General features: G+C 50.3%; 1 protein-coding gene across 1 annotated transcript in view; it reads right to left on the bottom strand.

Annotated features, from left to right (window-relative positions):
- Positions 1-20,071, bottom strand: part of LOC144819851 (nicotinamide N-methyltransferase-like) — a 42,664-nt gene extending 22,593 nt beyond the window's left edge. Inside the window, exon 1 of the mRNA XM_078677583.1 lies at positions 19,902-20,071. Coding sequence (XP_078533709.1) covers positions 19,902-20,055 — 154 coding nt within the window. The 5' untranslated portion in view covers positions 20,056-20,071. The remainder of the gene's footprint in view (positions 1-19,901) is intronic.
- Positions 20,072-27,055: the final 6,984 nt, after the last annotated feature.

Below are 27,055 nucleotides of genomic sequence, written 5' to 3'. Positions count from 1 at the left end.
CAGAGCAGGCACCTTTGTCGGTGGACTCGGCTCAGCATTGGTCGGGCGTGAATTACTTGTGGGGAGTGGCACTGCTCTCACTGCCGCATGGTAATTTAATTCCCGGGACCGTCGCGTGAGCCCAGGCACACACAACAGTGCAGCTGAGCCTTGAATGCAGAAGAAGGACATTCGTTGCTACCTGGAGGACTCCCTGTGAGGAGCCTGGTGGCCCTGCCTTAAACCAAATTGCTCACCTCGGCTCGCAATTTAAGTTTAATGTTTCGACAACAGTTTCCGTCCCAGTGCGCCTCTAGAGCATGTTAATGTGACTAAAATGTGCTTTACATTATATAGCTTGCTGCAAAGTACTTGAAATAATATAGCGCCCTGGCTCACTAAGCTGCAGCGCTATGTGTGTCTGCCTCTCAGAATCCTCTCACCCCCTCCTCCCTATGAATGCCTGGTGCCCTCTGCTGCAGTGGCTTTTGTTTTGACTTTCCTCGTCTTCATTGCTTGATTTTGCTCTAGAGAAAGTATCACTCATACTCAGTGCTTAATTTGAGCAGGAGCTTTCAGGTGCTCAGCACCTGCACTTCTTTCACAGGGCCGGGGCTACAATTTCTGACCCTGCAGGTGGTGGTCTCAATATTAATTGTTCAAATTCAAAATAAAAAGAATAACATACATTGCATGGTTTCTGGCTGGTAAATGTTCACAGACAGGCTAGCATACGCCTGTCCAGGCGGGCATGATTGTGTATCATCAAGTTAGTGATGATGTCATCTCCCCGATCACAAATCTAAGAAGTCATCGACAAACTATGTCTTGCATTTTATTCCCAGAGTCTGCTGCACCATGCCACTGCCTGAGCCTAAGCCTCCCATTGGATAATTGTAGCTGGGGGCTAGTTCAAGACTGAGTTGAGGCAAGGAAGCTGCGAGAGCACATTTGGAACTTGGGAGTGAGGGCTCTGAGGAAGAATAAACGAAAGTAAGTGTGGACTTTCCACTTGCTGTGTAGCCAGAGTAGCGCATCCTGCAGCCCTGCATTGCTGTTATCCTCAACGTGCTCGATGCGGCTGTGGCCCGACACAACTTTTGTGCGCCATGGCGTCACCCCTAGAATCTGTGCACGCACCCCAGCATGGTAATTGCTGAGCGTGCGTGAGACCGGTAGGCACCACAGCCATACTTACCGGCATTGGCAGTATTGCGACTTGGAACAATGCCTGTGCTCTAGCAGGCAGGGTCACAGCAAGCTGAGCAGTGGATGCCAATACCGTCGCCATCCCTGGACCTACTAATTACAGGCAGCACTAGTAGTGACATCACCTGCTGTGCTCGAGCATCTACCTGTTCTGCCAATAACCCAGTTATACTGCACTGATTGATATATGCAATTTTTATTTGGTGTACATTTTGATTTTGCAATCGGTGTAGGTAAGAAAGTAAAACACATGTCCTCTTCCTCTTCTTTAGGAAAGACAACAGGAAAACGCAGAGTTCAAAATAGCAGGGACATGTACAGGCTGATGACAGGGGTCACAGGCAGCAGCAGTGTTATAGATGAGAGAGAGAGCAGTAAAGAGGAGAAAGAAACAACAGGAGAGATAAGACGGAGCTAAGTAGAAGAAAAGGAGAGCAAATCAGATACAAAGAGAAAGCAGCCATGATGTGAAGAAGAGAGCATTAAGAGGAGAGAAGATAGAATTAAAGCATGTAGAAGACAGGACAGAAGAAAAAATGCAGGGAATAAGGTAACACACCAGGTGTGACAAAGATGATAGAAAACAATTAGAGAGGTGAGAATATAGACTCTTAGAGCAAAGACGTAGGGTACAGACAACAGATCAAGGTTAGAAGATAGAGACTGAGGCAGTGAAAGGGTTGAAAGTGGGGCTCGCCTGAGGAAGAAATGAACTGTGGCCTCCTTTGCAAAATTTTCAGCACCAGCACTTCTGTTTTTACAAATTAAGCACTGCTCATACTGGTTGAAATGTAACCATAATTACACTGTAATGTTTGCTACGCGAGACTGACGTAAGCACGGATATAAATCTCACTCCATATATGCTGCAGTCCCTTTTACGTGATTATTTCTTGATAATCTACCTCCGGATAAAAAATATGGTTGAAATGCATGAAATCGTTTATTTCAAATTCTCATACAATAACAAGATATAGCTTCCGGGGCGAGTAACTATCCAATCAATTGAACCATATGTCTAAATTATTTGTTTGCGAGTAGGGATATAATATGCAATACGTTATAAAACATTGTAAATGTTTTGTTAATATATTTGTAAAGATACTGTGCCTGCCTTTGCCAATATGTTCAACTGGCAGGGGCAGAATACTACAATCTAATTTGGAAAATGTCTTATTCTGACCGTCTGTATCCTCAAGTTTTGTACCTATAAATGTATTTCTTTCGCGTCTGTCGCATTCACGTTTCAGACTCTGGGTTTCCTTTCGATCCTCAGAGATTATAAACAGGCTTACATTTTAACACTTAGTTGACCTAGTAGGCAGACATATGCCCTTCAAGACTAACGCCCTCGTGCCTAAACACCTGCCCTTTAATTGCTCATGGCTCCCCCTCCAAGAAAGGCCTGCTTGAGTGCGGGATCATATTGGCTTCTGAGGAGATTTGATGATCGGCTTGTTCCGTGGCATAAATAATTTCTCCTTTTGGGTATTCATGGTTCTGCAGAAGATGCTCATAATGTACATCAGTGATATCTAGTCTGTCACCCTAAACCAAGTTGTGTCTGTTTAGTGTGCTTTTTCTCGCTGCCTGTCCTTTGTAGCTACTGCTTTGTTTTACGTTTATAGACACTAGGGGGCAATAGTGATTTAAAGGCCAGGGGCCTAATTTATGAGGCTGTGCGTCACTTTTACGCCGCCGGTGCGTCACTTTTTGTGATGCACCAGTGGTGTAAAAAATGCGCCTTGTTGCGCCATATTTACAAAGTTACGCATCTAGGCAGAAGCGTCACTTTGTAAACCCCTGCGCCACATTATACCTGCGCCAGGTATAATGTATGCAAGGGGGCGTATTGACACAAGGAAGTGTCGTAGAAGTGACGCCGTGAAATCTATGAGATTTCACTGTGTCACTTTTAGGACACCGTTGCGTAAAAATCTGCTGGCGTTAGACTGACGCAGGCCCTTTCACATGGGTCTTGCCCCATGTGAACGGGCGTATTGCTGGAGTTGCGTCACTTTTGTGACACACTCCAGCAATGCGTCACTTTTAACTCCTTGCGACATGATGCGTCATACATTAAATATGACGCATCAGGAATGTCGCAAGGAGTGCGCACTGAGAAGTGACGCATTGCTGCTTTCACGCAGCGATGCGTCATTTCTCACAAATGAGGCCCCAAGTTCCTTGAGTTTGTGTACACAACGTTCTTAAGTACCAGAGATCACCAATAAAGAGCTGGATTCTGGTGAGCGACCATCTTCATATTTGGCCCATGTTACATTGTCGTCACTCTTCTGTCTCTGTGCTAGTACTCCTGGACAGAAAAAAATTGTGAATTGGTTCACCAACATCGCTGGGTTGAATGACTTGTTTTTCCAGGCTATTCTTTAGGTGTCTGTTAATAACAAGAAGGACAAATAAAGAGACGCTGTTCAGTTTTCCAACAGATTATGAGAAAGTGGCATATCGGCCTTTGCTTTCAGAACTGGTTTCTACGAAGTTTCTTGTGCCTTCCCCACAATAATTATATACCTCAGTACACTGACTAATAAGTTAGGGAAGATTAGCCTTGAATGTTTGAATCATCTGCATTTCCCGAAAACTGCTTTGAAGTAGGAGGTGTTTGGTGCTATCATTTCAGATTTCTTAATCATCCCCATACAGTACTGTTAGAAAGGCGACCCCGGGGGGGGGCAGAAGAGGTCTGACTGACCGCCCCTAGGTCCACCTCTCCTTCGAGAAGTAGCCGAGCGTTACTGAGGGGCCTCCTGAATGAGGGCCCTCACCGAGGATCGTACAGCCGAGTAATCACAACACTACAAACGGACACCACGCAAGAGATCAAGTTCTTAAGCTTTTATAAGTAGTAAAGGTTGCTGGTTCTTGGCAGTATATACAGATGGATCGAAGGATCCGTAAAGTCTCGGAAAAGGGGGGTAGGTAGCGGGACAGTCTAGCTCTGGGCGGAGGAAGGGATACCCTACGCACAGCTCTCAATCCTCGAGCTGGCGGGTTCCGAGGGGTTCGAGCCGCGGCAGCGCCAGCAGGCTTTCAGATGGTTCAGCAAGGTAGGCCGCGGCAGCGCCAGCAGGCTCTCAGATGGTTCAGCAAGGTAGGCCGCGGCAGCGCCATCAGGATCTCAGATGGTTCAGCAAGGTAGGCCGCGGCAGCGCCAGCAGGCTCTCAGATGGTTCAGCAAGGTAGGCCGCGGCAGCGCCAGCAGGCTCTCAGATGGTTCAGCAATGTAGGCTGCGGCAGCGCCAGCAGGCTCTCAGACGGTTCAGCAAGGTAGGCCGCGGCAGCGCCAGCAGGCTCTCAGATGGTTCAGGTTACCGGAGATGAGTTCGTCTGGTGTCGGCCGTGACAGCGTCAGCAGGGCTTCTAGTCCAGGATACAACTGGCGTCCTACTCCGGGGCTGGCCCAGATATAGGAGGGAGGTCCTTTGATGTCCGGACCCTCGCGCCTGGGGGCCAGAGGGGCCGGGTTGATGGTATCCAGACACCCAGCAGGGGGGTGGAGCCAGCGCCCAGGGAGGCCGGAGGGCGATCGATACCAGGCGTCCGGGGACGGCTGCAGGGCCATTGAAACTCCCCTTCCTCCGGGATCTGTCGAGTGGCCACTCGACCACCTGGGTGGATCTTGGTGCCTCGATGTCGGGGCTTCGCTGGGGTCGGGCTGGGACCGAGGCCACGTGGTCGTGACGTGGTGGGCCCAAGATGGAGTCGGGCACGGCCTCGTGCTTAGGTCGGGATGGGCCTACGCTGGGGTCAGGCCGGTGATGGGGGACCGGGATGGTAGCGGGACTGGTGGTGTTGGGGCGTGCAGGATCGGGCCGAAGGGGCCGTCCGAGATCCGGTGGAGGGCTGATGTTGTCCTGGGCCCGCCATGCGGGAGCGGTAGGACCACGCCATGAGGCCGGGTCCAACACGCGTCCCCCCCAGCTGAAGGCAGGGGAGAGTCACCCATCTTCTTGGGGATTCTCCTCGCCGAGGCGGAAGAATCGGGACAGGCCGTCAGCATTGGCGTGGTCGTTGCCGGGGCGATGCTCCACAGTGAAGTCCATCCCCTGCAGCGAAATGGACCAGCGCAGCAGTTTCGGGTTTTCTCCCCGCATCTGCATCAACCACCGCAGGGGCTGGTGGTCGGTCTGTACTCGGAAGTGGGTGCCGAAGAGGTAGGGCCGGAGCTTCTTGAGGGCCCACACCACGGCGAAGGCCTCTCTCTCGATGGTGCTCCATCGCTGCTCTCTTGCCAGTAGGCGTCGGCTGATGAAGGCCACAGGCTGGTCGATTCCTTCGGAGTTAACTTGGGACAGGACCGCCCCGATGCCGTGCTCTGAGGTGTCGGTTTGGACCACAAACTCTCTGCTGTAGTCGGGGGCCTGGAGCACAGGGGCGGTGCACATGGCAGTCTTCAGAGTTTCAAAGGCTGCCTGGCACTCGGGGGTCCAGTGCACCTTCTGTGGTAGTTTCTTTGAGGTCAGTTCTGTGAGGGGCCCCACAATGCTCCCGTAGTTCTTTATGAATCGCCGATAATATCCGGTGAGCCCCAGGAAGGCGCGGACGGCGGTTTGGGTGACCGGGGGCTCCCAGGCCCGGATGGTGTCTATCTTTGGTTGGAGGGGAGCCACTTGGCCGCTCCCCACTTGGTGTCCCAGATAGGTCACGGACCCTTGGCCTATCTGGCACTTACTGGCTTTGATGGTGAGTCCGGCCCGCCGAAGGGCCGTCAGGACTGTCCAGAGGTGGGTCAGGTGCTCATCCCAGTGGAGGCTGTACACTGCAATGTCATCGAGATAGGCGGCGCTGTACTCCTCTAGACCGGCCAGCACTTGGTTCACTAGTCTCTGGAAGGTTGCTGGTGCGTTCTTCATGCCGAAGGGCATCACTTTGAAGTGATAGTGGCCATCTGGTGTCGAGAAGGCCGATCGCTCCTGTGCACCAGGGGTAAGGCCAATCTCCCAATACCCCGCCGTGAGATCGAAGGTGCTGAGATATTTGGCGGCCCCATGGCGATCGATCAATTCATCCGCCCTGGGGATGGGATGGGCGTCGGTCCTGGTGACGGCATTCAGTCCCCTGTAGTCAACACAGAACCGGAGCTCCGGAGCTGCTCCGGGGGGGGCGGCTTTAGGGACCAGGACAACGGGACTGGCCCAGGGACTGTTGGAGGGTTCGACTACCCCCAGAGCTAACATCTTGGCCACTTCGGATTGGATGCAGGCCCAAACCCGGTCGAGCACTCGAAAAGCTCGGTGTTTTACAGGCGGGCTGTCTCCTGTGTCTACATCGTGGACACACCACCGGGTGACCCCCGGAGTGAGGGAAAACAGATCCGCAAACTTCCCCAGCAGCTTCCGGCAGTCCTGTTGCTGCTCTGGGGTCAGGGAAGAGGAGAGCGTGACCCCTTCGATGGAGCCGTCTTTCTCGGTGGTGCTGAGGAGATCTGGTAGGGGTTCGGAGTCGTCCTCAGCTCCGTCATCGGTCGCTAGCAGCAGGCTCAGTTCAGTGCGTGCAAAGTGTGGCTTGAGCCGGTTAGCGTGCAGAACCCGGAGGGGGTTCCGGGGGGACTCCATGTCCACCAGATAGGTGACTGGGCTCTTGCGCTCCACCACTATGAAGGGCCCCGTCCATTTGTCCTGGAGGGCACAAGGTTCGACCGGGGACATGACCCAGACCTGCTGGCCCGGCTCGAATTCGATGGACGAGGCGTTCTGGTCATACCAGCGTTTCATCTCCTCCTGACTAGCCTCCAGGTTGGCCTCGGCAAGTTCCCGGAACTTCCGAGTCTGATTGCGGAGGGTCCGGAGGTACCGGTAGACATCGGGTGGGGCCCCTCGAACTGCTGTCTCCCAGCCTTCCTTGACCAGGCTGAGGGGGCCTCGGACCGGGTGTCCGTACAAGAGTTCAAAGGGGCTGATCCCCAGGGACTTCTGGGGTACCTCTCGGTAGGGGAACAGGAGGCAAGGTAGCAGGACATCCCATTTGCGCCGGAGTGGTTCTTCTAAGCCCTTGATCATCCCCTTCAATGTTCTGTTAAATCGTTCTACTAGTCCATTTCCTTGGGGATGGTACGGGGTGGTGAATTTATAGGCGACCCCGCACTGTTGCCATAGGGACCGCATATGCTTCGAGATAAAGTTGGAGCCTCGATCACTCACGACTTCTCGGGGGAAGCCGACTCGGGAGAAGATGCTCATGAGGGCTCGGCCCACCACGGGGGCTGTGATGGTTCGGAGGGGAATGGCTTCGGGATAGCGGGTAGCATGGTCAACCAGGACGAGGATGAAGCGGTGCCCCTGCGAGGTTCGAGGGTCCAGGGGCCCTACGATGTCTATCCCCACTCGCTCAAAGGGGGTAGTCACCACGGGGAATGGCTGGAGCGGGGCTTTGACTTTCCCCCCGCTCTTCCCGCTGGCTTGACAGGTCGGGCAGGTCCTGCAGTGGTTAAGCACATCGGTGCGCATTTTTGGCCAGAAGAAATGGGTCACCAGGCGGCTGTAAGTTTTGTCCTGCCCCAGGTGCCCGGCGAGGGGCACATCATGTGCTAAGTTCAGGAGGAAGTCTCTGAATCGGAGGGGTACGACCAGTACCCGGCCGGCCCCTAGTTCAGCAATCTTTTGCTCACTGTAGAGAAGGTTGTTGTCCCAATAGATCCAGTGGGACCCCGCGGGGTCTCCAGCTGCTTGGGTAGCGGCTTGCTGTCGAATCCCTTCGAGGGAGGGGCAGGTTTTCTGTTCCTGCCGGAACTGTTCGCGGGTGGGGCCACATTCTTGGCGCCATTGAGCGAGTTCTGGGAGGTGGTCGAGCTCGGTGAGATCTTCTTGGTCGGGCCCTTGGGGGCCGTGTTCGGGGTCGGCGTCCTCGGGGACGACGGGCGGCGGAGGGGCGGGCCACTCCGGCTCCTCGGTGGGAACTTCCCCCGCTGGGGTGGAGGCTCGGGCGGTCATGGAGCGGGTGGTCGCACAGACCCACTCGGGAAGGCCTAGCATCCCCAGGTGCTCTCTCCGTTCGACGTTGGCCCAGGGGGAACTTTCTAGGTCGTTCCCAAGGAGGCAGTCCACGGGGGCATCGTCGCGGACAGTCACTTTCAGCACGCCCGACACTCCCCCCCACTCGAAGGGGATGCGGGCCATCTGGCACAAAGTCTCTGAGTTATCTGCGGACCGGACTGGACACAGGACGTTAGGAAGGATCTGTTCCGGGGTCACCAGATGGCAGCGGACCGCTGTCACGCTGGCCCCAGTGTCACGGAGGACTTCGGTCCGGCGTCCATTGATGGTGACCCACTGGCGGTATTTCTGGGTGTTGCCGGGGATCGGGCCTCGGGGGATCAGGTCGTGAGTACCCAGGCATGCTAAGGTCATGGCGGCGGGCTCCCACTCGGCTTGCTCGGAGTTGTCGTCCTCCTCCTCACTCCTTTCTTCACCCAGGGCAGCGGCTGCGATCTGGCGGGTTGGGGGACCGGTGGTGCCGGGTCGCTGATTCATTGGGCAGAGGGGGTCATTCGCATAATGACCCAGTCGCTGGCATCTGTGGCACGTAACGTTCGGGCGGGGCCCCGGTCTGGCTGGGGGGCCCCCTCTCTGGCCCAGGGATGGTGACGTGGAGGTGGGGAAGGACCCCTGGGGGACGTCTCGACCCCGGCTCTGGCCTACTCCGCCGCCTCGTGGTCGGTGGTTCCCCGGGGATCCCCGGCCATAGTCTCCCAGTGGACTCCGGGGAACTCGGGTGCTTACCCATCTATCCGCCTCGACAGCGAGTTTTCGTGGCTCAGTAAATTTGCTGTCGAGGAGGTGTTGCCGGAGTTCGATGAAGCAGTTATTGGACAGATGTTCCCATAGAATGAGGTCGATCAACTGCTGGAAGGTGGTGACCTGGCAGCCCCAAATCCACCCCTCGAAGGCTCTACTGTAATAGTTCACGTACTCCACCCATGTGGTTCCGGGGATTTTCTTGCAGTCTCTGAATCGCTGCCGGTACATCTCGGGGGTGAGTCCGTAGCGAGTGAGGAGGGCGGTCTTCATGTGCTCGTACGAGGTCATCTCGGTATCAGGGAGCTCCAGCAGGGCGTCCCTCCCTTCGTTGATAAACTTCCCCCACAGGCCGGCGCCCCAGTCCTTGAGGGGTACTCGATGGGCGGTCATGGCGACCTCGTAGGCTTTGAACCACTGTTGGATGTCGTCGTTCTTATAGTACTCTTTGACAACATCCTTGGGTATGTGCACCTTCGTGTCCACCGGCGGGGGTGAGGTCTTACCCCCGGCGATGGCAGACTCGTTTGCCTTGGCTTTAAGTTCCATTTCTTTGAGGACGCGCTCGTGCTCGAGCATGAGTTTTTTCTCCTCGAGGGCTAACTTCCTTTCTGCCAGTTGGATTTCTCCTTCTTGTCTGAGTCGAGCAAGATCCAACTCGTGGAGCCGGTTCCTCTCTCGTTCTCGGGCGTCTTCGTGGGAGAGGCCCGTGTCTGGGTTTGCGGGTCTCCCTCCCGCTGGGTTCGTCTCGGCCTCCGGGCCTCCGTTCGGGCCCGGGTTATCTTCACTCAGGGGTGGCGCCTCGCCGGCATCCACCCAGGCCTGCAGGGCCGATTTAAAGTCTTCTTTGGTGCTTAAGCCAGTGGTAGCGATGCCTAGCTCCTTGCAGAATTGCTTTAGCTCCTTGTGACTGTAGTCTTCCATTTTTTTCTTTCTGGAATTCTGTGCTCATGGTCGCAGTGGGTTTCTCTTGTTAGCGAGTGAATCACTCGCTGTACGATCTGCGTGGGCTCGGATCCCACCGCTGCCACCAATGTTAGAAAGGCGACCCGGGGGGGGGCAGAAGAGGTCTGACTGACCGCCCCTAGGTCCACCTCTCCTTCGAGAAGTAGCCGAGCATTACTGAGGGGCCTCCTGAATGAGGGCCCTCTCCGAGGATCAGCCGAGTAATCACAACACTACAAACGGACACCACGCAAGAGATCAAGTTCTTAAGCTTTTATAGGTAGTAAAGGTTGCTGGTTCTTGGCAGTATATACAGATGGATCGAAGGATCCGTAAAGTCTCGGAAAAGGGGGGTAGGTAGCGGGACAGTCTAGCTCTGGGCAGAGGAAGGGATACCCTACGCACAGCTCTCAATCCTCGAGCTGGGGGGTTCCGAGGGGTTCGAGCCGCGGCAGCGCCAGCAGGCTTTCAGATGGTTCAGCAAGGTAGGCCGCGGCAGCGCCAGCAGGCTCTCAGATGGTTCAGCAAGGTAGGCCGCGGCGGCCTGGGGGCCAGAGGGGCCGGGTTGATGGTATCCAGACACCCAGCAGGGGGGTGGAGCCAGCGCCCAGGGAGGCCGGAGGGCGATCGATACCAGGCGTCCGGGGACGGCTGGAGGGCCATTGAAACTCCCCTTCCTCCGGGATCTGTCGAGTGGCCACTCGACCACCTTGGTGGATCTTGGTGCCTCGATGTCGGGGCTTCGCTGGGGTCGGGCTGGGACCGAGGCCACGTGGTCGTGACGTGGTGGGCCCAAGATGGAGTCCTGCACGGCCTCGTGCTTAGGTCGGGATGGGCCTACGCTGGGGTCAGGCCGGTGATGGGGGACCGGGATGGTAGCCAGACCGGTGGTGTTGGGGCGTGCAGGATCGGGCCGAAGGGGCCGTCCGAGATCCGGTGGAGGGCTGATGTTGTCCTGGGCCCGCCATGCGGGAGCGGTAGGACCACGCCATGAGGCCGGGTCCAACAAGTACGAGGACAGATAATCTTTACGTGCATATTTCATGTTTGTGTCTTAAACACAGTTTTAGTTGTCTTGCGAGCCTCATGTTTGTTTAATAAACAATGCACATATTCCATCCATCCATACATGCATGGGTTTTTGGTCAGTGCTTTCCATCCATTGGTTTGCTCAAGTTTCATTCACATTTTGCGTCCTCCTACCACAGGAAACAGCATGGGGTAGTGGGGCATCTCTCTTCAACCATTGGCTGACTGGCTTTTTTTAGTGATGGAATTTTAACTGATCATATGTGCACAGCTATCTGAATATAAGTGCTTCAAACTCCTTGCGTTTCAGTGCTTCAGCCACGTGGTGCCATATGAAAGTGTGCGCCATGCTGTGGCATAAAGCTGGAAAGGGTCGCTTTCCCAGAAGCACTTCATCCATTTCTCTTGTCTTGCCTCCTGGACCTGTCATGATCTTGCTACAGCAACAGCTTCTGAACCCATTGAGCTTTGCTCTTGTTTTTTTGGTGCTTCGGAAGGTAATTTTGTTGTGGAAGGGCTGCCACGGGGTTACTTCCACAGCGCGAGGGGGAGCAGCTAAAATCCTTCAAACACTGTAGTGCAATATCCCTAAAGCAGAGCCCACGGCCAGAACCTTCCACGCACTATAACACTACTGGCAGCTCACCTTAGTGCCACCAACACCTCCAAGCAGCAGGAGACACTGTATCCTGTGCAGCGCACTGACTCTGTGTTCCTCCTGCAGCAGGACACGCTCCCCATCAGTGCCTCAGGCAGCTGGGCACACTGTTCATCCGTGCCTTCTGTTGCAGGGCACATTGCCCATATGTGACTCCTGCAGCAAACATGCTGTCCATATGTGTCTCCTGCAGAAGGCAACACTCTCCATCTGTGCCTTCTGTTGCAGGTAACACTGCCCATCTGTGCCTTATGTTGTAGGACACACCACCCATCTGTGCCTCCTGCATCACGCCACACTGCCCATCTGGCCCCTTCTGTTGTAGGACACACCACCCATCTGTGCCTCCTGCATCACGCCAAACTGCCCATCTGTGCCTTCTGTTGTAGGACACACCATCCATCTATGCCTCCTGCATCACGCCACACTGCCCATCTGTGCCTTCTGTTGTAGGACACACCACCCATCTATACCTCCTGCATCACGCCACACTGCCCATCTGCGCCTTCTGTTGTAGGACACACCACCCATCTATACCTCCTGCATCACGCCACACTGCCCATCTGCGCCTTCTGTTGTAGGACACACCACCCATCTGTGCCTCCTGCATCACGCCACACTGCCCATCTGTGCCTTCTGTTGTAGGATACACCACCCATCTATACCTCCTGCATCACGCCACACTGCCCATCTGTGCCTTCTGTTGTAGGACACACTCTCCATCTGTGCCTTCTGTTGCAGGTAACACTGCCCATCTGTGCCTTCTGTTGTAGGACACACCACCCATCTATACCTCCTGCATCACGCCACACTGCCCATCTGTGCCTTCTGTTGTAGGACACACCACCCATCTATACATCCTGCATCACGCCACACTGCCCATCTGTGCCTTCTGTTGTAGGACACACCAGACATCTATACCTCCTGCATCACGCCACACTGTCCATCTGCGCCTTCTGTTGTAGGACACACCACCCATCTGTGCCTCCTGCATCACGCCACACTGCCCATCTGTGCCTTCTGTTGTAGGACACGCCACCCATCTATACCTCCTGCATCACGCCACACTGCCCATCTGTGCCTTCTGTTGTAGGACACACTCTCCATCTGTGCCTTCTGTTGCAGGTAACACTGCCCATCTGTGCCTTCTGTTGTAGGACACACCACCCATCTATACCTCCTGCATCACGCCGCACTGCCCATCTGTGCCTTCTGTTGTAGGACACACCACCCATCTATACCTCCTGCATCACGCCACACTGCCCATCTGTGCCTTCTGTTGTAGGACACACCACCCATCTGTGCCTCTTGCATCATGCCACACTGCCTATCTGTGCCTCTTAAAGCAGGACACACTGTCCATCTGTAACTCCTGCAGCAGGACACACTGTCCATCTGTGCCACAGGCAGCAGAGCATGCTGTGCACCTGGGCCTCCTGCAGCAGAGAATACTGTCCATCTGTGCCTTCTGCAGAAAGACACACGGCCCATCTGTGCCTCCTGCTGTAAGGTACCCTGCATTCCTCTGCAGCGGGGAACACTGCCAGGATATGCCCACTTCAGCAGGGCACACTATCCCTCTGTACAACACTGCCCCTAAGCGCCGCCAAATCACTAGGACCGTATCTGCTTCCAGCAGCAGAGCCCATGCCCCTCTATACCTGCTGCAGTGGGGCACACTGTGCCTCCTATAAGAGTGCACCAATGCACCGTTTCCACAATTTCTTCAAGTAGCAGGCCCTGCCCTGTCATTCTCTTGCTGATGGTCTCCTGTGTCCAGCTTTGAACACACTGCCTGCTACCCATACTACCTACCTCCTCCATGTCCATCTGCCCACACAAAGATTGGTCCATAGCAATTGTCTTCCATGAGCACCCGTAAATAATAATGTTTTTTTTCAAATCTTGTATTTTCAGTGATATGACAATCGAAGGCCCTGATTTTATTTTAAAAATAGAGCTTTGGACTATACCATTTCCCGGCTAAAAAGCAATATTTCTCTCCATGTGTTCACATGCCTAGCGTGTCATGCAGGTTGGTGCTTACTTTCCCTCCATATTAAAGAACAGTAGAAGTTTCAGCACTCAGGCTAATGTGCTGCATAGCTAAATACATATAGGGTTCCAAACGCTAGACCGATGCATTGCAAATGCTTGTTTAAATTATCACAAACACTGGCAATTACCATGAGCCATAATCTGAATCATTGTTTTTATCCCAACCGACCCAACTCAGACAGGAACCAAACAAATGCAAGTCAGCCATGATCCTGTCTCAGTCTAGGATCCGGAGTAGGAACAGCTCAGCCTGAACAACTCTGCCAGAGTGGGTCCACTCAGAACTAGAACATAAGCAATCCCAGATTGTTCTCAGCCTACTTGGGACGATACATCAGTAGGGTGCAGCTTGAGTCTTATGTACATTGACCATTGGACCCATGTCTGGGCCTACCCATCACACTTAGGGCATAGCATGAAGCAAAACAAAAACATGATTTTGGAATGCTTGAATTAATTTTAGTCACTGGTAATTACTCTGGCCAGGAATCCAGTCCATACATTTTTCCCACTGTGCCAAGTCAATCAGGAGCCAGCCATGTGCAAATCAGCATTTGCCATGGTGCTATTGAAGCAGTGGAGCCTGAACTACCAGCAAAGGTCTCAGGATGACATATGTGGATGGTGGCATAGTCCACCTTTAGCCACTGATTTAACACTGGTGAATCACTGTGATGCAGCAACAAAACCAGCTGCTCAAGTGAAATGTGAGGCCACTAGAAGGCACCTGCAGACCCTGACCTCTGTTCTGTGGCTTACCTGTGGATCCTAGATGGAGCCGCAGTTCAACGGTAAGGTTTACATTTAAGCCTACTGAATGATAATGTTGTGTAACCCGCAACGGGTAGAATGATCTTGCGTGCTTCTTCTGGGAATAATGGAGCACTCTTTTTATCCTCAAAGTATCGGAAGCAGAACTTAGGGATGAGAAAAGTGTGTCCCTTGATGGCTTGCATACATGTGTATGCCGTACTAAGTTTGTGTGGTTGAACGTCAGAAGGGGGTCAGGCCTTAGGGGGTAAGGGCATACCCGGCATTACCTGCAAGAAAAACATGTGATATTTGTTTAAATCTCACATTGTTGCAAACAATTGATATAGCCTTGCATGATGGGGTGACGTTTTGAGTGAATAAATTCGTCAATCCATATCCCTGGGATACATGCTGTCCCAGAGTGAGCTACTTAAACATAATCAATTAGCCGTTCTCCACTGAAGTCCCCAGTCACAAATTGCCATGGAAAAGCAGACAGATTGCACATTGATGAAGTGCCTGTAGTGTCTTTCATGGAAATGGTGTCTCCTCTGGCAGAATGGCTGAAGTCAATCTGTATTACCCCTGTGCACTCAAATCTTTCCTATTGTAACCAAACGGTTTTTTAGAAAACATTCAGGGTTGCGCAGGCATCTGTCACACGTCGTCAATCCGTGCCTTTTAAACTGTGAAACTGAAGTGAGCCACTTGTACTCACAAGATGCGCGCACAATATTACATGGAACGTTGGGTTCCTACACTGTTTTATCAAATTCGAATCAAAACATGTTTATCCAATTCCAAGGTTGTGTTTATTATCTTTTTAAGTTCATAGTTTAACTGATGTCATCTCAGGAAAACATTCAATTTTCGATCTTCACAAAAAACCCAAACCATTTCTCCACAAATTTCTTGCTATTTCTGCATAACATTGGTTTCAGGGCTATTCTTAACCCTCTCGGGATCCGCTGATTTTTGTGGTAGTGGATTAAAGTGGTTGCGTGCAACCTTTGATTAATTTCCTTCTTACTGATATATTCCAGTTGTTTTAACAATTGTGCAGTAGTCGTTTTTTGGCTGGTGAATAACCTGGTCTCCTGAATGAGCCCATAAATGTCTTTTGCAGCTACCGATGTGAATGCCACTGTCTCAGCTTTGTTGCTGGTTAACTGAGCGATGTCGTCTAATTGCATGATTAAAGCGGTGCAACCAGGTATGGGGTTGACTGTAGTTAAGTGAATCCAATCTGTATTACCCCTGTGCACTCAAATCTTTCCTATTGTAACCAAACGTTTTTTTTAGAAAACATTCAGGGTTGCGCAGGCATCTGTCACACGTCGTCAATCCGTGCCTTTTAAACTGTGAAACTGAAGTGAGCCACTTGTACTCACAAGATGCGCGCACAATATTACATGGAACGTTGGGTTCCTACACTGTTTTATCAAATTCGAATCAAAACATGTTTATCCAATTCCAAAGTTGTGTTTATTATCTTTTTAAGTTCATAGTTTAACTGATGTCATCTCAGGAAAACATTCAATTTTCGATCTTCACAAAAAACCCAATGCATTTCGGGTCATGAAAACAAAGGACCCTTCCTCAGGGGTCAAATGATAACCACCGGGTGTCATGTGCACAGGTCTCCACTGGCGTTTGGTTAATACTTCACCTGAAGGGTCAGTGCCCGTTTGCTGAAGCGTCGTGAGAGACGCGTGGTTTTTCGATCTCCCAGTAAGTGTAATGCCTCGTTCTTTTTAAATGTTTCTACCATCACCCGCTATGTTTGTATGAACCGCTACATATGGTGGTTATCATTTTGCTTCAAATTGCTCGTATTAGGTTTTTGCTTTTGTGTTTATTTTAGTTATCGTTTTTCTTGAGTGAGACTATCAGGAGGAAAGTCATTTTTTGATGAATTTACTCTTTTCATTTGCACTTTGTCATCGTTGTTTTGCATGTTAGAACTTGTTAAGGGATAATGCATATCTCGCTGCATTGCACTGGTAACTAATTTGGTCCCGTATGTTTCCTTGCAGACCCCTGAGGAAGGGTCCTTTGTTTTCATGGCCCGAAATGCATTGGGTTTTTTGTGAAGATCGAAAATTGAATGTTTTCCTGAGATGACATCAGTTAAACTATGAACTTAAAAAGATAATAAACACAACTTTGGAATTGGATAAACATGTTTTGATTCGAATTTGATAAAACAGTGTAGGAACCCAACGTTCCATGTAATATTGTGCGCGCATCTTGTGAGTACAAGTGGCTCACTTCAGTTTCACAGTTTAGAATGGCTGAAGTGCCAGATGGGTTCAATTGAGGCCCCTAATACCCAAGTGAAGGGGGCAATGGAATATAATTCACTTGCCACCTGTTGTCTGTTTGCAAGTGACTTTAACCCCTCCCATGCTCATGAAGAGCTGAGCTCGTCATGAGCCGCGGCGCTCCGGTGCTCATGACGAGCTCAGCTCGTCATGAGCCGTGGAACGCTCGCATGCGGGGATAATTCCCCTGCTGTGCGAGCGTTCCAAAGCAGGTAATGCACCTGTGACGAGCTGAGCTCGTCATGAGCACAGGAGCGCAGTTCCTCATGACGAGCTCAGATCGTCATGAGCGTGCGGGCGCTGTGCGCGCCCCCCTCCCCCTCAGCGCTGCGGGGGAAAACCCCCCGCAGCGAAGGGGTTAACATGTTGAGAGGTTGATTCCCTCCCTCCTCTGATCTCTGTGAGGGAGCCTTATGGTACTAGTGATTGCCACTGTAGGGTGAGTGATTTTACTCCAAGACTTGGTAGGAGTAGAGTTGAGCCTGTTTTGCCAGTAGTACTATTGGGGTAGAGGTAAGTGCAACTTTGGTGAATAGCAATTGTCTTATTCTTTTGTAGGTTACGTTTGTATTTACATGTGCTTTCCAGAGCTCCTCCTTATTTCTCCTTTACTTCTCCCATTTCATAGTAGATATTGACCATTTTCTACTACTCTCCTATGCTCCTCCCACATTTACATTAAGAATATATACCTATATGTGCAGAGACCTTCACACTTGTGTTTGAGAATTCTGCCTATAAAGATTAATTCATAGACATTTGTAAGCATGTGATTTAGTACCATAGTAGTTCTTCAAGTACACAAAATGCAGTTGTGAATTGGCTCCAAATTGTCAAACTATTTATTGTGAAATTACCCCTCTTTGAATTGGTCCCACAAGTGAAAAGGCTGTTTTAGAGCACATACCAGCAACCACTGGCTCAAATTAAGCACTGACCACAGGAGTCAAATACTATGTACTATTCAGTCCTTGGTCTAGCTAACTAAATGTTCTGTTATTGCTTATAATAGTTGTCTTAATATTCGCACCTTTGATTAGCTTTCCTTTCGTAGTTCTAGAAGTACGTGAAGTGCTCTTGCTATGAGACTTTTATAAGTCCATACCATTCCATTCATTTGTCATGATGATCAAGGGGTATCTATGTGGGTGAGCTGTTTCGGGTATTTTTACCCTCATGTTTGCACAGCCGTAATTAAAACCATCACCCTCTTATTTTACCCCAGCTCGTAGCTTGTTCCTTAGAGTTTGTGTCTTTTAGGTCAGTTTCATAGGGCCATATGTATGAAGGAACCAATTTGCGATTCTGTAAGAGCATTTTTTAAGAAATCTCTATTTCAGAATCGCAAAATGGTATGTATCAAGAAAAACGCGATTTTTTATCGATTTCTTGATATTCCTTAATTGCGAATTCGCAAATTACGAATTCACAATTAAGGAATACTTTCCCATTCATTAGTATGGGCCAGGAGGCCCATAGGAAGGAATGGGAATTTTTTCTCAATTTGCGATTCGCAATTTTCTAATCCCAAATTGAGAATAATTTCAAGGGTTCAGGGGTGTCCAATGGACACCCTGTTGTACCCCTGAAATAAGCATGGGTGCACATGGGGTGCACATACATACTCTAAGGGCATGTATGTGCGTCACATAGAACTTTGAAAAATGCGGAAATGTGCATTTTTCAAGGAAATCGCAACTTACCACCAACTAGAAGTTGGTGGTAATTTGCGATTCCTTAAGGGCATTTTGAAATTTTTTTTTGCTTAATACATTGCATTTAAGGTATCCAAAATTTGCGATTTCTTACATGCAATCGCAAAATAAGGAATGGCAAATTTTGCGATTCCTTATTTTGCACCCAAATTCTTTCATACATACCATTTTGCGAAATGAGTTCGCAAACGCCGAAATTCTGCTAATTTCGGCGTTTGCAAACCCATTTGGCCTTGATACATATGGCCCATATTCACAAAGCCCAAAACTTGATGTTCAAAGTCTAGCGAACAACTATTATTGCATACGGCACGGTGAAAACATTGATCAGATGTGTCCCTTTAGGGAAAGCTTTTTCATCAAAGAGCTGCCTCCTGACCTTTCTACCTTGTATCGCTCTAATATAACAGTTACAGGTACCATACTAGTATATTTTACTTGTGACACCATAGTACTGTGCTGAATTGCTTAAGAGAAAGGGAGAAAGCATCGCAGAGTCATCTTTCTAAATATGGCCTACTGTAGCTGTCTTCCCCTGGGCTAATGCTCTTAGAGGCTGCCAGGCCCCACACACACATCTGTGAATTATTTAGCCTGACAGTGTGTGTGATGTCTAGCATAGGTTTTGTACTGGATGGATACCCTTCCCCATAAAATACTACGCTTAGACTATTTTTTCACACTTCACGTACTGAATGTGAATATTTAGAGAAATTAAAAATGTCTCCTTTTTAGCTCGTTTCAAGGAAGCAATATAGATGTTAGCTTTGGAATACGCTAGTAAAACCCATTGAAAAAAAACCTCGGTCCATAATAGCGCAAAGGAGCACACATTTATATTCGTCTTACCTAAAGGACAACTTACTAGTGCAAAAGTTTTTGGTGCTGGAAAGTTGTCCTTAAAGAAAATAAATAGCAAAATTAAGTATATGCTTTATCAAGACTTTGCACCACTTTCTGCAACTTTTAGAGATATACCAGCGATGTAAAGTGTTGATAAATCTGTCCAACTTCTACATTATCTTAAACTGATGCTAGGGTATTGGAAATTTTGGACCTCCATTGGAGACAATGGTATGGAGGATCATACATAATAAAAGATATAACCTTTGGAAGGGGGCTAAAGTATTTCTTTGACTGACGATTTGGAAATATTTCACACAAAACCCATCATGGGGCCATATCATAAAGTCCTGCGCTGTATCAGAACAGAGTTGCATGCATATTTTATTGCATTTAAGGTGTCTGAAGTTCATACATATAATTTAGATCTTTAGACAGCACAAGTCGGCGACAGAGACAGGCAAACTCTGCTCACTATTTTTGAATTGTGCAGTCTGTAATATTTGGAGAGCAGCTCTCCATGACTCGGCCACTGCATTGTTATTTCCCTTAATGCAGGCAAGAAATGACAGCGAAAATGTATCAGTTTTGAACATGGGTTTACATTTCAAAGTTGGTAAAAGCATCTTACCTGAAGAGAATATACCGTGCAGCTTTAATAACAGCATTTTTAAATAGTCGTCTTTCAAAGGCGCCTTAGGATCAAAAGGATAGAAGGCTTTCAAATAGTCTTCGGGGTCAAACTCATCGTGAAGGTTTTTCGTGCTTCTGTCCGTAGACTCCATTCTTCTAGTTTTCGTTGTGCGCTGAGCTCTGAGACTTGTGCCTCAGTACATTTATAATATATACGCCTCATGTAGCTGACTGTTTGTCCAGGAAGGCAAGCAACAGCTAATTAACATTCCACTCCCAACCCGCCAGCCTTGAAACAACTAACAAATGTATGGATCTGCCTAATGAGAAGCATGGTAAACAATCCAGCCTGGAACCTAGGGGTATGCAAGAGTATAATTAGGGGTGTTTGAAGTTATTGCCACCACCGATGTAACTGCTTAAGTTTTGTATTTAAAAGAAATAAACAAAACACATCAAATCTGCAAGACCCTGGCACAGGCTTCCAATCTCAAACCCGCTGTGCCACAAAGAGCCCAGGGCAGAGTCCCAAAGGCCGGGTGAAAAGCCCTGGTTGGGTCCAGGGTCAGCGCTCCGAAGGGTAAGATGAGAGGGCCCAAGGAACTGGAGTGCAGGCCCCAGACTACGATGGGTCAGAGAGACCAGGATAGGATTTTACACACCTGGGGGGACTCCCCTTTCACTGTGGTGAAAAGCTTTGAGTGAGGGACAGATAGGCACTCTGTGGGAGGTGATTGTGCCTGGCCTGGCCGGGCCTCAGCACTACCACTCATGAAGCTTTCAGATTAATTTGACTCAGCACAGGAAATCTCACCAGACCAGGAAAGGGAAAGGACTGACAGAGTGATAGCTCTTTCTTAAATCTGTTGGCAGTGGTTGTCAGAGGCTGGTCTGGTATATGATGTACACTTATGTAAGTTGACACCCTGTACCAGTCTAGATAACCCTTATGGTGATTTAGGATGTCTTAGGCAACCTTACGAAGCTCTCTAAGTGGTAGCTGTGGGGAGCAGCCTTTAGGCTTAGTCTAGATGGAGTGTAAAGCAGCTTGTTTTACCAGAATGCAATTTTATAGGTATAGACTAAGTGAAAAAGAACCACACAATGTATTTATGAAAAATGTATTTATTATATAACACTCGCTGAAATAAACAGATATCTCCTACCCAGATATATGCACAATGCACACAATACTTTGGATAGAAATCACACAAATAGCTCAAAGTACAAGGTGGACCCCAGGGAGGGACCAAGCCACATACTAAGAAAGTGGTATAAAAACCATGACTCATGTTAAAGACAATGTCCAGAGGGCCTAGAAGTGCCGGGGACCCAAGGAACCACTCAAGGTGAGTGACTAGCAACCACAAGGAGATCGTATGCAGTGTGGGAACACAATTAAGCTCTCCATACAAATCAACGCGTAAGTCGCGGTTGCAATTTTAAAGTTTAAGGACCCTTTCCACTGGACCCTGAAGAAATCCTGTGGAAGACAGAAGGTTGGAGAGCCACCCCACCCTTGGATACCCTAGTGCCCACGTTACCTACATCAGGGGAGCCAGGTGCATAGGTGTGAAGTGGTGTCTGAAACCGCCGTCGAACCCAATGGAGGAATTCAGGAAAATGCTGCGGCTGGAGATGGAGAAAGTATCCAGTTGAATTGGAAGGTGGGTTGAAGTTGAGGAGTACCTGTAAGCACAGGGGACAGAGTCCATGTCACTTAGGAGTGACTTGCAGACCTGAATGACAATTTCCCACCAATGTCAGGAGTTGCAGGAGAGTTGACGGTGACCTTGACTCTGCAGCTGTGAGGACCAGGCAATGCTGAGAAAAACCAGGAGCAGTGCACGAGCTGTCCCACGTCGGATGTCGAGAGTTATTGGGCCGGTGTCTGTCGGGCGCGCTAGCAAGCCTTGACAACTACAAACAACGTGGAAGTCGAAGAAGGTGCAGTGTCAGGACCAGCAAGATCCAGGGGTCTTACCACAAGCAAGGGAGTCAGGGCAGGCCCCCAGCAATCAAGGGTGCCCAAAAGAAACAAAGATGACCCTCAACAGGACCCACAAGCCGGAGGCACTAGAGTCGCAAAAGAACCTCAAGCAGCTCACCAAAGGATGCAGGACACGGTGCAAATGATGTGATGTGGACAAAGATTTAGGTCACTGGAGATGCTTGAGGTTGGGGCTACTTGGAGCCCGAAGATCTTGATGGAAGGAAGCAAACAAGCCTTTGCAACAGCAAGTCAATGTGGTGCACAGGGGTTGGGTTCATGCGGCTCCTAAGAGGGATGATGGCCTCAAACTTGGTGAGAAGGCAGGGAAGGCCTCAAGAGCTGAGAAGAACCATCACCTGTGTTGTTGAGCATTTTCGTAGTCCATGGGAGCTCAGGATCGACTGATCAGTCAGCTTGGTTGTGGTGCCTGCAGATGCAGGGAAGTAACTCCTTCACTCCAAGGTAGATTCCTTTAGGTGTTTTGGATGCCAACAGGCCTTGGAAGGTTCCTGTATGGTACACAGACAATGCAACAGACTGGAAGGGAGATTAAGTCAAGCCCAAACAAAGTCCAGCGAAGTCCAGAGTCTCCAGATGGTAGAAGTTGGAATGGTGTCTGAATTGAATCTTGCCCCACAATGAATCTAAGGACCTACAGCCAGGTAAGCCCTTAAGTACCCTAAGGAAAGGGTTGGGACGATTCAGAGGACCCTCCCAGGGAAGGGTTTGGACAAGGGGAGGATACTCCCATGTCCTTTGTATAGTTTCACACCAGAGCGGGAGCCAACGGCTTCCAGAGCTGGTTTGAACCGGACTATGCAAGGAGGGCACCACATGGGCCCCTCATGCAGACTGACTGGTGCTGGCAAGTGCACCCTCCTGGCCCCAATACACTAAATACTGTCAGGGAGATGGTCACACCTCCCATTGACAGTATACCTATTGTTCTGCCTTCCCCTGCTCGAGCTTGGCTCAGCAGCAGGAGGGCAGAATCGTGTCTCTGGTCGGCAGCAGCAATTTTGTGCAGCAGGAGCACTGAGAGCCTAACAGAGGCCCGTTCCAGTGCTTGGAATTATACCTCTCACACTGATGCCAAACATGATAGGATTCATTAGAGCCAGTTTTGAGATGGTCATCGCATAATTACAGGGTGCCCCTCCATATGGTATATGGCTGTCTTACTGCCAATCCATGACGAAGGACTCCATAGGCTGTAGGTGTGTCCTGCTCATGCAGGGGCACCCTCACACTTAGAACCAAGCACCCTGCCTACAGGATTGAAAAAGCCTGCTAGAGGGGTGACTTGTAGGTTTTAAGTTCAGTGCCCCTAGATACAGGAAACCTATATTTTTCATAAGTGGTGCTAGCGCCAGTTCACACAGGCTGCAATGGCAGGCCTGTAGTTGCATTTTGATTGGTCTCCCATGAGTGACATAATGCATGCTTCAGTCCAAGGGGACCTCTGGGGTACCTATGTCCTGGGTACCTTAGTACCAAATACTATGGTCTGATAAGGGTACCTCAGTATCCAATCTGGGATGTACCTAAGTACTGACCAAAACAATTTAAGGGAGAAAGCAGAGAGACTGAGGTCCTGATTAGTAGGATCCCTGTCAGACTAGTCAGAAAAAGAATAGCACCGGGCAAAAAGTAGGGGTAGCCATAAAAGCAAATCCTACTTTCTTACAGTGGTGCATACTCTTCTTAGTTGGTGGAGTGTTTTATCTAGTCAATTCCAATAATGAGCAAGACTTCTCTATGCAAACTATTTACATGACTGCTAGTGGTTGCCGCTCAACTTCTTAGAGTGACAAACCGTGTTCATCCACACAAGACTGAGCAAATCAGGTCTGTGAGGCCCATAAATGTCCGGGGTTGATTGTTGCGAAACACTGAATGGCTCAGTGTGTGTCTACCCTTCACCAACAGATGTTGGTATCCCTCTGAATCCCGTTGGTGATAGTAATTGGGGATTGTAATGTTTCCCTTGAATGAGGAATTGCCAGCTAGTGTGGTACATAGGCTTGCTTTAATGAAGCCCCTCACCTTTGTACACACCACCCATCACTACTAATGATGGAATTGTTTAATGAGATCCTCAAATTTGCCTCATCAGGATCAAGCACAGTCCTGTTGGAGTACAGAGAAGATTATCAAATTTAATTACCAATAGAAGTAAAAGCTGTGTCTAAGTTTTCGTAAGAAAACCTGGGGAAGCATCAGTAATGCAAAGCAGCCTAAGTGTCAAGGGTGCTAGCTAGAATCTCTCCTGCCTTGCAGATGGAATCCCAGGCTTGGGGCCTGGTACCTCCTCTAATGTGCAGGCCACTTGAGGTGAGAGCAGGTTATGCGTGGGCTTTCTGCCCACCAATGATGACACAACTGATAAATGTGAGGGCTGGTGACACGCGGTCTCTGGCCAGTGGGTCTAGGTGGGGCCTGATGTGGCAGAAAGCCCTCTGATATGGAACCTAAGATAACTTAGCATGATCCTGGTGATCAATTGCAGTGCCTCTCTGGGCTGGGCCTGAGAGAGAACCCTGATGCCTCAGCCTTCCCACGCATGATTCTGGCCCTTTCAGGCTCTTCGGTTCAGAGGAGTGGCCCACCCTGGATGGCAGATCAACCTGGAATGGGAAGGTGCAGGGTCTATGAGTGAAACCCTGGCTCCTCTCAGTGGAAGGGAGCTAGCCCTGGCTATTTAGGCTTTGATGCACCCACCTCAGTGGTGTTTGTGTAAGTTGTTCCAATGGCAGGGCATAACCTGCTTTTTCTCCATCAGTGCTTCCCCACCAGGCCTGTGGGGCCCAACCTGGCAGCATGGCTTATGGCCACCTTTTAGGCAAGGGACTCTCAACACTCAGAGGCTGGGGCCAGGCTCCTGAAAGCATGAGAGGGTATCTGGCAACTTAAGTGCAGATGGTGCCACCATCCATCATTGCCAGGTACGTGGTTGCCCAGCCCTGTGTTGATGGGCTGGGGCTAAAGACTAAAACAGACCTTGTGGACCACTAGTTGAACTGCCTACTATTGCTATTATCTGTTCTACCTGCCTGCCTGTTGGTGTACTGGGGCCAGAGGTAGAGCTGCCTCCTCAAGCTGTGGGATACATGGCCTCTTGGCCCTGCACCACGGACTGCACGGTTGGGGACACCCTTCCTTTCAAGTCAGCAAGACAACTAGCGGGTGCCAGTAGGAGTGCCAGGAAGCAAGTTGTTGGCATGAAGCAGGGCCTCATAGGGCAGAGGGTCCTGATAGCTGTCTTCAATGTGCTTGTCCACTTTGGTCTGTGGCACCCATGTGCCTGAATATTCTGGTCAGTGGATGACATGGGCCATCTGGTCAGTGGTTATACTAGGCAGTCTGGTTGGAGGTTGAACAGGCTATCTGGCTGGTGGCCTTGATTGACCTAGACCGTCTGGTCAGCAGCATGCCCAGGCCACCAGGTCATTAGCTGGGAGACGAGATGCATGGAGGGTCAGCTGCACAGCTACTTGCAACATTTTCCTCCTCCTGGGTTCCAGAAGCCCAAACTTTGTGAGGACTTAACAGTCAATGAAAATAGCTTCTTTGATAGGCTGAGAGGGTGTAATGCATGGGTGCTTAATCCACCTTGTCTAACCAAGGCTGATATCCAAGAACATGGATATTTCTCTTTGGAGTCCACAGCCAAATGACCGTGTTGGCAGCAGCAAGCCTGGGAGAGCACAAGATCTTCCCTAGCCAGGGCAGGCTGACTTTGGACCAGGAGGCATGTGGACTGACCAACTCCAAGTATTGCCAGCGAGAGATGGAGTGAGGTCAGCGCTCATGTATGAAGGTATACAGTCACTAAGGCATTGGTAGGAGCAGAGTTTTCTTCCAAGGCCAGGAAGGCATTATACCAAGCACCAAGAATTAAACCGATGTGGGTGAAGCTATGACTTTTGCCTGGTCCCACATGTCAGGGCACCAGGAATTGGCCAAAGCCAACCAAGGCAAACAGTTCTAGTAGCCCCCAGTTAGAGGTGAGTCCATCCATAACCTTTGCCTGGGAAGGCCGGTCCCTCCAGGTCAAGGCTCCATCCAGCAGGCAGGGACACCTTCTCCACCCAGGTCAGGGGGCTATCAGACCGTGGAGGAGTATGGGCCTCCCCCAGGCTGAACTGTTCCACTATTCCCCAATGAGAGGTGATATTGTTCTGCATTCTGTCTATCAACTGTTGTTTTTGAATTTGTCACCCCGAGTGGGGTGGGTATGCTCAGACGTGAGTCCCATGCTCTCCATGTCACTGGAATCAAGCTATCCAGGCTGATGAGGGCTGAAAGCCTGAAACCAGTCCTAGGATGCTTGTTTCCAGTCCAGGGAGGACCTGGCTTGGCAGTTTGGGCTGGACTGTTCCCATGGGGCACAGGGTCAAGACTGATTTGCATGTGGCTGAGTTCAAACTGGAATGGCATGGTGAGCAACAAAAGGATGGATTTAGGCCCAGATCTCTGTACTGGGGTGAATGTATGGCATTGTTCTGCATTCTGTCCATCAACTGTTGTTTTTGCATTTGTCACCCCAAGTGGGACGGGTATTGGTCAGACGTGAGTCCCGTGTTCTCCATGCCACTAGAATCAAGCTATCCTGGCTGATGAGGGCTGAAAGCCTGAATCCGGTCCTAGGATGCTTGTTTCCAGTCCGGGGAGATCCTGGCTTGGCAGTTCAGGCTGGACTGTTCCCATGGGGCTCGGGTTCAAGACTGTTTGTGTCAGGGTTCGGGTGTAACGGCGCCTACATTCGAGTGCCCTTTTAAACTACATCTCCCATGATGCCCTGAAGGGAGGAGATATAGACGCCGTATGCGTGCTGGGCAAGCACGCGTAATTCTGTTTTGGCTCCAGTTCTCTCTCGGCTGAGGGAGAGACGGCTGGTGATGCTGCTGTGGCCATCGGTCTCCTGGATGGTATTTGGCTGGGTTCCTGCTACTCGCTTTTCTTCTGAATTACTGCCCTTGAGTAGCCTGAGGTTTCTTTGTTACTCGGACAACTCGGGAGTCTGTTTGAGGGTGTTGCTTATTTCGGCGCTTATCTTCCTTGCGGAATACTGCGAGCGATGCCACGTATTACCGTGGTTGATAGTTGGGAGCGCTTTGGAGTGGAGTTGTGATTTCAAGACCGCACAGCGGAGTACA

This window comes from Lissotriton helveticus, chromosome 2_1, assembly GCF_964261635.1.
Source record: "Lissotriton helveticus chromosome 2_1, aLisHel1.1, whole genome shotgun sequence".
NCBI classification, from domain to species: domain Eukaryota; kingdom Metazoa; phylum Chordata; class Amphibia; order Caudata; family Salamandridae; genus Lissotriton; species Lissotriton helveticus.
The sequence above is the reverse complement of the archived record's forward strand: the minus strand, read 5'-3'. Positions and strand labels throughout refer to the sequence as shown.